This window comes from Notolepis coatsorum, assembly GCF_963971535.1.
Source record: "Notolepis coatsorum genome assembly, chromosome: 7".
Classification (NCBI taxonomy): domain Eukaryota; kingdom Metazoa; phylum Chordata; class Actinopteri; order Aulopiformes; family Paralepididae; genus Notolepis; species Notolepis coatsorum.
In genome coordinates this window covers 52,586,969-52,601,328 of record NC_140171.1, presented here as the reverse complement: position 1 = coordinate 52,601,328, position 14,360 = coordinate 52,586,969, and the positions used below count along the sequence as shown (strand labels likewise).

General features: G+C 43.0%; 1 protein-coding gene across 2 annotated transcripts in view; it reads left to right on the top strand.

Moving 5' to 3' along the window:
* Positions 1 to 14,360, top strand: part of sclt1 (sodium channel and clathrin linker 1) — an 85,257-nt gene that overhangs the window by 7,227 nt on the left and 63,670 nt on the right. For both annotated transcript variants that reach the window (XM_084318805.1, XM_084318806.1), the window contains exons 6-11: positions 7,800 to 7,855; positions 8,766 to 8,901; positions 9,035 to 9,157; positions 12,704 to 12,769; positions 13,475 to 13,545; positions 14,228 to 14,318. In XM_084318805.1, coding sequence (XP_084174931.1) covers positions 7,800 to 7,855; positions 8,766 to 8,901; positions 9,035 to 9,157; positions 12,704 to 12,769; positions 13,475 to 13,545; positions 14,228 to 14,318 — 543 coding nt within the window. The remainder of the gene's footprint in view (positions 1 to 7,799; positions 7,856 to 8,765; positions 8,902 to 9,034; positions 9,158 to 12,703; positions 12,770 to 13,474; positions 13,546 to 14,227; positions 14,319 to 14,360) is intronic.

Here is a 14,360-nt window from a genome sequence, read left to right as displayed (position 1 = left end):
CACACACGTCTGACAGTGATAACTAAAGTAAACATACAAATGTCACAACTCTTCCAGTACTACGGTACAGTACTATTCCATTACTACGGTACAGTAATATTCCAGTACTACGGTACAGTACTACTAGTGGGGCGACAGTGGCTCGGGAGGTAGAGCAGTCATCTAGTAATCCGGAGGTTCCTGGTTCCATTCCCACTCCTCCCCGCCATCGTGTCGAAGTGTCCTTGAGCAAGACACTTAGCCCCTAACTGCTCCCGATGAGCAGGTTGGCACCTCGCATGGTTGCCCCTGCCGTCTGTGTGTGAATGTGTTAGTGAATGGGTAAAATGTGAAGAACAAATTGTAAAGCGCTATATAAAAAAATCCACGCTTTACCACCATTTATTCCACTACTACAGTACAGTACTGGCAACATCTTCAGGAAATTTGGTCTGCAGTTTCACTGCTACGCGGATGACACCCACCTCTATTTTTCCACTAAACCTGACTCTGCACTCCTCGCCACCTCCCTTACTGAATGTTTAAAGGAAATAAATGTATGGTCACAGTCAACTACCTAAAACTAAACGGTGATAAAACCGAGGTACTCCTCATTGGTTCCAAATCTACCATAGCCAAATCCAACAGTTTTCCCCTCACCATTGACAACTCTACAGTCTTCCCTTCCCCTCAGGTTAAGAGTATTGGTGTCATCCTCGATAGCACACTGTCATTCAAATCCCACATAAATAACATCACACGGTCTGCTTACTTCCACCTACGCAACATCAATCGTCTCTGCCCCTCACTTACACCTACCAGCACCGCTACTCTTGTTCACGCCCTGGTCACATCCCGCCTGGATTACTGTAACTCCCTCCTCATTGGTCTCCCACACAAGTACCTCTATAAACTCCAACTGGTCCAAAACTCACCCGCCCGCATTATCACTAGAACTCCCTCCACCAACCACATCACTCCTGTTCTCCACCAACTTCACTGACTGCCTGTTAAGTCACACACTGACTACAAAGTATTACTACTCACTTTCAAGGCCCTCCATAACCTAGCCCCTCTTTATCTCACAGAACTTCTCCAGTCCTACATTCCCTCTCGGTCACTCAGATCCTCCTCTTCCTTCCAACTTGTCACTCCCCCTTCCTGTCTGACTACCATGGGATCCAGAGCCTTCTCCCGCTGTGCCCCCCGCCTCTGGAATTCCCTACCACAAGACATCCGTGCAATAGACTACCTCCCCACCTTTGTTTCCCATCTCAAAACACATCTGTTCATTCTGGCAAATTCACTTTCATTTTAAGTTTATTATAACTGCTCCCCTATGTAACTCTGTAATACTGTGTTTTTACTGCGTGTATTTGTTTTTAAATGTTACTTGTCCTTTCGGACAAGTTATGTTTTTGTAGATTTCTTATTGGGTTTTTACTACCGGCAGTCCGGTAGAGAGAGAGAGGAGGAATGGGAGACAGAGCAGGGGAAGACATTCGGCAAAGAACGGCGGGTCTGGGAATCGAACCCGGGTCGGCCATGTTGCGACGCAGCGCATTACGTGGTTTGCCACTCGGGCACCCCAATTGTATTTGTTTTTAACCCTGTACCACAACCTTGGGTGCTCAGAAAGGCGCCTTTAAATAAAATGCATTATTATTATTATTAGTACTATTCCACTACTACGGTACAGTACTATTCCACTACTACGGTACAGTATTATTACACTTCTATGATACAGTACTATTCCCCTACTATGGTACAGTAATATTCCAGTACTACAGTACAGTACTATTTCCTGTTTTCCAAAGCCAGGGTTTCAGATCACGCTGTGGAAAAATGACCCTTTTTAATTTGTGATATTTTATAAAAACTAGGATTGATAATGTAATTTCGATGCAGTGAACAGTGAAATCCAGACTTCCAGGGACTGGAACGATCTGCACAGCGTTGGCTGTTTCCAATCTGTAACACTTAACACTTACCCATTGGCCTAAGGCTCTCCTAAATTAGATGCGTGTTGTTATTTATAGTATCCATGGTTCTTTAAGTCCTACAAAGTCCCAAATGGGGTTATTTAATTACTTTAAGGCCCTTACAAACGTTAGCCGTAGCCGTTAAAGGAAGCCTTTATGTCCCAGAGTAGTTATCGGAGGTCTTAAAAATGTCATGCTAGGCGATTAGGCAAACTGAATACCATCTGTTGAATTGATTTAATTTTTTTAATGCGCACATTTTCTTGTGCAGCTTTTAAGTGTAATTGTCCTCCACCCTGGGAATCAGTCCGGAGGGACTATCTGTCTCTGTGTGTTCCTTCATTCGTTCGCTAGTTAGTCACACTGTAACATTGACTTTGTGCCGCTAGGGGCACTACCCTGGTCTAGGATCAGCTTTCCCTCTCCTATCCTAACCTCAACCATTAGTCTGTAGGGTAGATAACTGACCCCGGACTACACTGGTATGTACAGTGTTTGTAGAATGTGTATCAGCCAATCAGCTTCCAGGATGGAAACAACCTGCAAAGCTAATGCTAACCGGGAGGTCTAGTTAAATTAAAACACAGATTTGGGTCGTCTAACCTAGTTTGATAGTTGGTCACTTGGTCTACCTTTCTAACAAAGTAGGGTCCATTTGATAGATTTGGTCATTTATAGCAAAACACGATTGAATGGAAAAAGGAAATGGCACTTGAGGTGAAATGGAACAGTCAATCAAGCGTGCTCTGACACCCCCCACCCCCCAATCCAAATAAATGGTCTGAGCTAGATGAGCTTTTGAGTTTTTGAATCATTTCACATTTGCTTAATAACACATTTTTCTGTTGTGTGACAAACTCGCAAACACATATTTATTATTGATGTACCCGGACTTAACACTTTCAATGCCCAAAACGTGATAAGACATTTTATCAGCCCAATGCCTGAATGCCCACAACGACAATTATCGTTTTATTTTTTTATTAGCGATCTGAATTCATATTTCATCAACCGAGTCTCCCGTTGGTATGCAGCCCCTGTAGGAGCTCAGATGTGAAAAAACCGCCCCTATCGTCTCCCAGATGGCAATGCACCCTTTTGGAATGGACTCAATGAAAATGGATGAGAAAAGAAAAATCCGGAATCCACATTTTACTTCTCAGGCATGTAACCCGAGCCGATCGGATTCATTGTGGAGCCTCAGAACAGCGTGGAATACATATGTACAGTATGTAGCGTTGGATCAATAAAAGCGATCGATTTTTGGAATGGCGATCAGGAATTGGAATGATATTTTTGGAGAACATCTGATCTGAAGTGTAACGGCCAAAATGGATTTAATGTGCAGTGGATTTATGTGACCAGGGGGTGGCGCTTCTTTTATTTAAGCGTCAGGTACACCTGTATGAGGAGGAGTTTTGACCCGGAAAGGGCAATGGTTTTTGACCGCACGCACGAACACGCCACAGGGCGAAATGTTTGTAGGCAATTAGATATTGTATTCATTATTATTTTATCAGTTTAAGGAACAAAAGCGAAGATATTCTGTTTGCACGGTGAAGCAAATAAATATAATTTTCCAAGTAAAGCTGCCTTCATTGTATCATTGGGACAAGGACTGTTTGGTATTAGATCAGACAAATAGAACGGCGCGTCAGCCAAGTCCATCTACGGGATCAAATAGCTCAGTAGCTCCGTATAAGACGGGAGCTCCTTTAATATTAGTCAAAAAACACGCACCAGTTGGACTCTCGTTTTGAGACTGGGGAAGATTCGCTGCGTTTGGGACGTTGGAGAATCGCCGCCAGAGAAAGACGAGGAGCTGCTGTTGTCGTTGTGGAGGAAGAGGATTCCACTGTGTTTGCTGCTGCATCGGGGAGCTGCCGTTCGTGGACGAGGAACACACCGGTGCTGACCCGAAGTTTGGCTGAGGAACAGTACTGGACCGCGAGTACTGGTCCGCGAGCGACAGCATGGTACCCAACGCAAGGAGGTATGTTTATAGCGCTATATAAACGCATGGCCATGTAAATTGTGCCAGCACATAACTTGAGGTTGAGCATAAATCCATGGTTGCTGAAGTGGAATAACACTTGACTTTTACACGCTGACCTTTTTGTATTGACTTTGTTGCGCGACTCGCCAGCCATCTCGTTTTAACTCACTGACTATCTAATAACATGGAGACGCGCAAACCGCCGTCAAGCGTATCCATGGAGACCGCAGTGCGCTCCGCTGCTAGTCGTTAAAATGACTGCCAAGGCTGTTGCAGAACAGTGGCGTCGTTAGCCCTGGGCTTCCGGGGCTTTAGCCCCGGATGTTTTTCTCCTAGCCCCGGACCTTTAAAAAAAAAAAAAAAAAAAAAAATTGTTTACATTTTTTTTTTTTTTTTTTTATGTCAGCATCCCCATTGTCTGTGCTGAATGTTTGTTAGTGTTTGGTATTTTTTGTTGGTTTTTAGTACTTTTAATCCATTTTTAGTAAGTAGTTTTCATTTGATCCTATCATTCTTTCATTCACCGATTTGTGGACTTGAAGATGTGCACTTTAACACAGCAGCACCTGGAGCCATCCATACCCATGTCCAGTGTCCACTGACAAAGACATGCTCATGATACTGTGATAAACTATAATAAGCTTTAATCAAACCCTGGTTCATTTCCTCGGATAGTCCGGTTGGTTTGGGGTGGTGTGAAAGCTCATTCACTCTTGCAAGTGAACCCTGCTACGGTTCATTTGAGATGTGAATGCAAAGCGGACCAAAGGCAGGAAAAGACCCAAAAATCGAATATTTCTTTTATGAGAAGACTGAAACATAATTATAATGAAACACACAATAGTTTTTTTTCGATTGCTTAAGCATGATTTTGAAAACAGGGCCTGGTGTTTCAAAACACACAATTAGCACAACCACACACACAATTATCAGAACACCTCAGATCTTTTGCTAAATTAAACACTTGTCAAAACCATACACTAATTTATAAAAACTACATTTTGTTACCATATGAAACACACGTTTCATATGACTCAATTCTGTTTGAACCAGTTACACACACTGCTGTGCTTAACCTAAAACACATTTAGCAATTCTACTTCTCAGTGATTACAGTACTGTAAGTGAAGTATGCAGAGAATGTGCAAATATACAATAAATTCACCAAACACTACACAAGACCAATGCTGTAGAGTAGACTGATGAAAATATAATTTATTTATCTACATATACCCAAATCAATGATGCAGACTGCTAAAAAAACATTTTCTCTCCATATACCCAAATCAATGATGCAGACTGATGAAAATTTAAATGTTCTCTCCATATAACCAAATCAGTCAACATTTCAACATGGAGAATCACAACAAAACATGTCCCAGTTTTCATGCTACTATGTGCATAACACTGTAAGCTCAGCAAATATCAGACAAACATAAAATACTGTATCCAGTACAGGTTAAAATTACAGTAAAACAAAAACAATTTTGAAAAAATGTAAATAGAGTACAGAAAATACTAGACATTATCTCTTTGCCTATGGATCTGGCAAGATCATTTTTTGTTGTGATTCTCCATGTTGACATGTTGACGGATTTGGGAAAATGGGAGAAAATGTATATTTTCATCAGTCTGCATCATTGGTTGTCTTGTGTAGTGTTTGGTGAATGTATTGTATATTTTCACGTTCTCTGTGTACAGTACTTCACTGTCTTTCCATTTTGGTTGAAGACAGGTGAACTCACCTGCTGCATTTTTATAGTGCTTAAACCTGATTGGTGTATCTACAATTAAGCAATGGTGTGTTTGTGCATCTGATGGCTGTGTTTAACCAATTGGCTCATATGTGTGGTAATTTGACATTCTGTGTCTAATGTAATGGAAGTGTGTTTAGTGTTTTGCAAATCACTGTGTGTATTGTTTTGCAAAAAGTGTGAGGCTGACATTGTGCTTATAGGGGTGCAAATCTGGGCCTACGTTTTGCTCCTTGAGTGTAAGGTTTTGATAATTGTGTAATACTTTTGATTTGAGTGTTTATGCAATTGAAGAAAACTGTAAAGACTAGAGATGAACTGTTTATTTCTTTTGTACATAGGCTGTGCATAATGTTTGTTTGTTTGTTTGTTTATTTGCTTATGTGTATGATTCTTAACTGTTTTTATTTTGTTATTGGTGTATATGTGTGTATATGTATATTTGTACTCCTGTTGGGGCCTCTTGGACCAGATCAATGTTTTATCTGGCAAAATAAAGGTTAAATAAATAAATAAGAAACTGATGATTTGGTCCTGTTAACTTTGAATTTTCTATGGGAACTGCCCAGATCCCTCTCATGGACATGGACCTCACTTTGAGAACCTCTAATGATTCGAGTTCTTCAGTATTCATCTCTAATTACTCTAAAATTGCGTATTTCTGTGTTAAAAAAAAAAAAAAAAAAAGGGGGGGGGGGGGGGAGCCCCCCTCCACCCCCCCGGGCTGAAGCCCCCAATGTTTTCTAACCCTAAAAACGCCCCTGTTGCAGAACATTGTGGCAAATTGGAAGCCAGCAGAAAACGTAAATTTAACATGGCAGCCAAGATAAAAGATGCAATTCTTGGTTTCATGTTAAATAATGAGAAGGCAAAAGTAGAGAATGCTCTTACAGATTTGAGTCAGGTGTGTTATGAGGCGAAATGCATACATGACAATCTGTTGAGTTATACGTTACATGATGAAAAAGAAAAACAAGACATCTGGTTTAAAGCAAAAATGTTGTCAAACAATGAGTGTATGTCAAATGCAAAACTGTGGGTTTCAAATATTGAAGGTATAACGAATGTACATGATGAAATTGATGGTAAAACAACTGAAGGTGATTTGCATTATAATGATGATGGTATTGCTCCAAATGACAGTGTGTCAAACATTGTGAGCAAATATTCAAAAACAAGTAGCAGGTCATCTGCCAGGATTTTAGCTGAAGTCGATAGAGCTGCACTTCTCGCTTGTGCTGAATCTCTAAAAGAAAAACATGCTTTGGAGGAGCAGGAACTACAGTTGAAGAGAAAAAAGGAACAACTGGAGGTGGACACTGAATTGGCTGCAACCACTGCAAGGTTGGCTGTGTTGCACTCCTCTGAAAGTAAACATTCACCGCGATAATAGCTCTTTAGTGGAATACACAAAACACGTTGTCATTTTTCGGCTGATTTATGAATCGTTTTCAAATAAATGCTAGATTATCGATAGTATATGTGTACTTATGCACGCTAGAGAAGCGGGCTGAAAAATAGATTATCCATGCCATGCTTAGCGCTAACGTTACGCACACACACACGCACGTTGTGATCGCTGTGAAAAAACCTCAGATTAACCCAAAACTGGTAACATCATTACCTCACAGATGTTTTGCAAAAAGATTAATCCAATTCCTGATCGCCATTCCAAATATTGATCGCGTTTATTGATCCAACGTTATAGTCCAAAACACATAATCGAAAGCTGCTCCCAGCCTCCCAAGTGAATGTGGTAACAGATACTGCTTGCCAGAGAAGGGAAAACCCCGGACCGGACTTTTTTTCTGATGCACATGCCCACCCAATCCAATCCAATGATGTGCAATACGATCCGGGAGACGATAGGCGGCGGTATTTGCCCTTTTTGAGCTCAGACCCATTCCAAATGATAACATCAGGCTGGATGGATGAAAAATGTATGGATATTGCTAATAAAAGAAATGTTTCTTTTCGTTTTTTCTCTGGTCTTGGCACTCAACGCATGGCGAGTTAAGCCGACTAATTTCGTCGTTGGCACTCAATGTGTTAATGACTGAATCACTCTTTACCCGTGCCAATCAACAGGTGCAGATGACGGATGTCAAAGTGAAGCTGGAAAGAGTTGTCAAGGAGAATGAAAGGTAGGAGGAACGTGTGGACACAGTGAGCACCGAACAGGAGACATAACTAAACATCTGTCTAAATAACCACAGACCATAGAGATGCCTTCATTAGCTTCCTACCTCATGTCACTAATAAAGACTGACATAATCTGCATGGGTTGTTGTTGCTGTGCCTCTACAAAAATTCTCTGTGGGTGCCCAGTCATTCATTATGTATCCAGTCCTGCTGTTGTAGAAGTCCAACCCAGATACATGTCACCGTACGCCAGTCATTATGTCACATGTAACGCTATGCTGCGTCTGTCTGTGTTTTATTAGTGGAAGCTTCTAAGCTGCATGCCATCATGTTTAAACAAGAGGGCGCGTGTATACATGCGTGTGCTCATGGACTGTAATCCCTCTCTCCCTCCCTCCCATCTTTCTTTCCCCTTCTCATCCTCCCTTTATCTTGCTTCCCTCCCTCCCTCTCTCGCTCCCCTTTTCTTCCTCCATCCCCCCTCTTTCCCTCCCCTTCTCCCCTTCCCTCATCCCTCCCATCTCTCCCCTTTCCTCCCTTTCTTTCCCCTTCTCTCCCTCCATTCCTCTCTCCCCTCTCTTTCCTTCCCCATATCTACCTCCCCCCTTCTCCTCCCTCCCCTCTCCCCCTCTCCTCTCCCCCTCCTCGCTCGCTCCCCTTCCTCCCCTCTCCCCCTCTCCTCGCTCCCTTCCCTCCCCTCTCCCCCTCTTTTCGCTCCCTCCCCTTCCCCCCCTCTCCTCGCTCCCTGCCCTCCCCTCTCCTCGCTCCCTGCCCTTCCCTCCCCTCTCCCCCTCTCCTCGCTCCCTGCCCTTCCCTCCCATCTCCCCCTCTCCTCGCTCCCTGCCCTTCCCTCTCCTCTCCTCGCTCCCTGCCCTTCCCTCCCCTCTCCCCCTCTCCTCGCCCCCTGCCCAGGCTACATGCAGAGCTGAAGGAGTCAGTGGAGAGGCAGCTGGAGGCGCTGCCAGTAGCTAGTGGAGGGGAGGGAAACATGCTGGATGAGGAGGGAGTCATCCGGAACCTTCAGGAACAGATCCAGCTCTCTGGACAGGTGGAGACCTCATACACACACACAGCCCAGTATATTTTGTCACTCTCTAGAAACGTGTAGGCCTACAGAATGTATACTACATGACTATATGCTATGTTTTCTTCGCACAATATTTGTACGCTTGCGTATCTAGGAGCGAGAGCAGGCCATGGAGATGTGGCAGACAGCATCCCAGGAGTTGGGCCAGCTCCAGCAGCATTACCAGAGAGCAGTCTCTGACGGACGGCTTCATGTTGCCCAGCGACAGCAGTTTCAGGTACCACCTTCCACACAAGTCACACAGATGTCCACCCTCTGGCACGTAGGGGCCTCTTATTGACCACTAGATGGAGCCAGTGTCCTATAAATGAATATGACTGGGCAGTGGTAACAAGCAGTTATTGGTATTAAATGAAATCATTGGGTAATAGTTACGAGCAGTTATTTGTATTAATCTATATGATTGGGTAGTAGCTACAAGCAGTTATATTTTATTAATCCATTATGATTGGGTAGTACCGGTAAGGCTGGCTTTAATCTTTTTAATTTTTAATTTTTTGTATCTTCCTATGAATAATCTATTCATAAAACCTGACATTGATCGGGGGTTCCCAAACTACGGCCCGCCTCCACATTTGGCCCGGCCCCCTAGAGCACTGGAGCTCTAAATAATGTGTGTTTTTTTTTTTTTTATTATTATTACGATGACAACATCCCCATTGTCTGTGCTGAATGTTTGTTAGTGTTTGATATTTTTTGTTGGTTTTTAGTACTTTTAAACATCCATTTTTAGTAAGTAGTAGTTTTCATTTGATCCTATAATTTTCTCATTCACCGATTTGTGGACATTTTTTTTTAGTGTCCTGAAAGGCACCTTATAAATAAAATGCATTGTTATTATTATCATCCAGGAGGGAAAAGACACTTTGGATAGTAGGGACTGCATCTCTGCCTGTCCTGGCCAGGAAACACTTTGCAACTGTGATCTCCTCTGGCAGTAGTTGGATACATTTGGCCCGGCCCCCCTGAACAATACCAGAGACACATTATGATTTTTTTTCATTCTGGCCACGTGAATCCTAGACTCGCCAATGTCAAATAGAACGGAATAATGGTGAAAAGGTTAGGTAAGAGAAAAAATTTATTCAGAATGCAGGGTATTTAACCTGCAGTGGTCAAACGATTATTTTTTTTGTTCAATGCAAAGAAAAGGCTGTTTGTCTCATCTGTCAAGAGGCGGTGGCGGTATTCAAAGAATACAATCTGTGCCGACACTATGAATCCCGTCACAAAGACAAGTATGATAGCTTGCAAGGCCAAATGCGGGCAGACAAACTCTCAAAGCTAAAAAGTGGAATGTTAGCTCAGCAGAATACATTTGTACGCCAAGCTCAGCTGAACCAGTCATCCGTACAAGCCTACTGGAACCTACAAAAGGATTATAAGAACTTTGAGAGACTGCTCATATGAGTCATTTAAGTAAGAGATTCTGCTCTGACAACTAAGCTGAACTTTTACCTGTTAAGATTGTGCACGGCACAACAGAAAGTTAATGTTCAATGGACTTTTTTTCTGTGAAGAACCCAGAGAGGGTTATTTGGTTATTATTTATTTCATTAATAGTGTTATTATTTATGTCCTGACTTTTTTTTTGTGGCTTTCTGGAAAACAATAAATGTTTACGTTTAGGCACCCCTGCGATCGTCACACTTTTTCTGTTACAAACTGACCCCGGCCCCCATCAGAGAAGGGAAAAGTTATGTGGCCCTCACAGGAAAAAGTTTGGGGACCCCTGATTTAATATATGCCTTTTCTTGTGGATGCGTGAAGCTAGTCAACCTCAGTGGAATCAAACCAAAACAGACGGCGGCAGCTGCTCCACTGAAGGCACCTCCTCCAAGACTAAAGGCAGCTGCTCCACTGAAGGCACCTCCTCCTAGACTAAAGGCAGCTGCTCCACTGAAGGCACCTCCTCCAAGACTAAAGGCAGCTGCTCCACTGAAGGCACCTCCTCCAAGACTAAAGGCAGCTGCTCCACTGAAGGCACCTCCTCCAAGACAAAAGGCAGCTGCTCTACTGAAGGCACCTCCTCCAAGACTAAAGGCAGCTGCTCCACTGAAGGCACCTCCTCCAAGACTAAAGGCAGCTGCTCCACTGAAGGCACCTTCTCCAAGACTAAAGGCAGCTGCTCCACTGAAGGCACCTTCTCCAAGACTAAAGGCAGCTGCTCCACTGAAGGCACCTTCTCCAAGACTAAAGGCAGCTGCTCCACTGAAGGCACCTCCTCCAAGACTAAAGGCAGCTCCTCCAAGACTAAAGGCAGCTGCTCCACTGAAGGCACCTTCTTCAAGACTAAAGGCAACTCCTCCACTGAAGCCACCTCCTCCAAGACTAAAGGCAGCTGCTCCACTGAAGGCACCTCCTCCAAGACTAAAGGCAGCTGCTCCACTGAAGGCACCTCCTCCAAGACTAAAGGCAGATGTCTGGTTGCGTTTCGGATTTAAAAACTATGAAGACAACCAACTGGAGAAGATATTTGCTTTGAAGTTACCATCCACTTCTCCTTGTGCCACAAAGTAACTTAAGTCTGTCGCAACTTTCATTTGCAAGGATGTACGCCCCCGTACAGCGCTGCTGAACATTATGGCTTCCGAAGCCTCTATACTAGAACCACACTGCCGACATGCAAACATTTGAGTGAGGTGGCGAATCCCAACCCTGTATGTAGGGATGCTCCGATATTGGTATCGGTATCGGCCGCCGATATCAGTAAAATAGCTGGATTGGGTCGGATTATTATTATTATTATTATTATTTTTAATTTTTTTTTATAAATAAAATAAGATAACCATTCAGTACATTTATATCTATGTGTTAATTTCTTACATTTAGTTTCACTAAGTTAGGAAAGTAATGTTTTAAGTCAAGCCTGATGTTGCCTTGCACAAAAGAATGATCCCAGTCTCTTCCACACAGTGACAGTGAGGCATACAGTTTATTAATTGAATGAATGAAGTTTATTTTCTGTCTTTGTTTACAACAAGTCAAAAACACACTTGTGATCCTTTACAATTCTTAAAAACAAAATATATTTTAATATATGAAAAAAAAAAAAAAAAAAACGTGGATACATTTTTTTTAACTTTTTTGGAGAAAGAAAATTGGACAATGGGTATCGGATCGGTATCGGCCGATACCCAAACCCAGGAATCGGTATCGGGACTGAAAAAGTCGGATCGGTGCATCCCTACCTGTATGCAGATGATGTGAAACGCAACGTTGCAACTTCACCAGATGGGTAATCGAGCTGAACTGCTGTCCGAGGTGATACCAAGAGTGGGAGTTTACAAAGTCCTAATGGGCAATGCTGCGAATATGGTCCGTGCTGCGGAATTGACACAGCGCTGTTCCAACTCTATCCGTCATTGTGCCTCTGAACGCACACAGCTGCTGGAGGAGATGAGCAGCGTCCCCCACGACTCCACAGTGATTAAGGACCTCAACGACTTGAATTCAAGGCATGCTTACTATAATGTGTGTATGTTGTGTGTGTGATAGCCTTGAGTTATAATGGGCAGAAACAAATACATTGATCTTTGTTTATAAAATACAAGACAATCCAATGGGTTTCTAGCAACGGCTAATATCTAACCCCTGTTCCTTATGCAATTTACAGCATTCGTTTTCTGATAATCTCTTTCATATCCAAACATAATTGGAATTTTAACCGAACGGGGACCTTGTGAATGTGAAAATCAGTGGCAATACCAGCCCTAGTGACCAGGAGTTATTTCTGTTAATTGTCCATTCTTTCCCATCACAGGATCAGCTAATTCAGTTGCAGCAGCATGCTCAGAAACACCAAGTGGCCAATCAGAAACTGGAATCAGTAAGTGACGGCCAATTAAAAGCTCCTTAAATGATTGCCCCCTGATTAATTATGCGATCTATGTGTTACTTGCTCTGAAAATTAATCCTCCTCTAATAATTCAATTGGATCTCCATGATCCACAGTTTCTAAATCAGTCTGCTAACCAGGGCTGTCCTGTATAATGATCTGCTGGCACACAGGTTAATCCTTTAGTTAACTTAGCTTCTCCGCTAGTCTCTCTCTTGCACTAGGAGGAAGGAGGGGGGGGGGGGCACGTTTACCTGCCTCTCTCTCGCTTTCTCTATTTCTCTCTCTCTCTCACACACACACACACACACACACACACTAGCTGGCACAGTCATCTTGGAGATGAAAGCTTAGAGTGGTACACACCCACACAATCGGCTTATTTACAGGACCATACCGTGTGTGAGGACGGAGTAATACTATATCCTTTTGATGAATATTTAATGAGGGGGGAAACCTTGGGCCCCCCCTCTCTCTCTCTCTCTCTCTCTCTCTCTCTCTCTCTCTCTCTCTCTCTCTCTCTCTCTCTCTCTCTCTCTCTCTGACTTTTCACTCTGGCAACCCATTTCTCTGTGTGTGAGTGAGACAGAATCTCCTAATGATTAGTTGGAAAGGACAAGAGGAAAGTTTGGTGTGTGTGATAAAGGTTGAACAATGCCTCACCGCCAGACCTCGTGTATCTCATGTCACACACAGACCAATCAACAGTTCCTGAAGACTGTGACGGGGCAGAGCACTGAGATGGAGGAGCTACGCAGTCAGCTCAGGTAACTAGCTTCCCTGGAGATCCAAAATGGCTCCCACCAAAGATCCTCTATTGAGCTAATGCATCGGGAATACTCATAGATTCACAGGTGGGCTATAAGAAAGTCTATTGTATGTTGGGGGCCAGAGCATAGTGACTGTGTGTGTAAACTGCATATTTCTTAGTCCAACATTTTCTTAAGGTGGTTTTGTGGTCCATAGGTTATAAACAAGGCTACTTAAATTGCAGTCTGTTACAGATATATCAAATGTATGCCACTCCAAGATCAAAAAGGAAAAAAAGAGGAAGTGAAAATCACATCTTTTTACAAAACCATGTGGTTTTGACCATAAACTGCCTTGAATTAGCATAAACCTCCTATGATTCCAATGAGCCCAATTACATTTTCCAGTGGAGAAGTTCCCTCTCAAAATGTCTCATTGACATTCAAAGCTTTGCACACATTTTCCGAGCTGTGAATATTGCCATATTTGGGAATATCGCACACATTTGGTCTACTTTTTAAACGTTAAAGCCCTTTGCTGGAACCTTATTATCATAACTTCCCTTATATTGTTGCAAACACACAATCCTTTAGACATCTGGACTAACCATTTGGCATAATTGCTAGTCACCCTCTTAGCTTTCCTGGTGCAGGCAGGCTAGTTTGTTGAATAGTCATCCTGTTCTCATTCCTGGTGCAGGCAGGCCAAGACTGAACTAAGGACGGCCACAGCCAGAGTGGAGGAGATGACCAAGCTGATGCAGAATCTTCAGGACCAAATGCACAGACGGGTGGGCAGAGAAATTACTATCAATGACTACAAGAAATCAGAC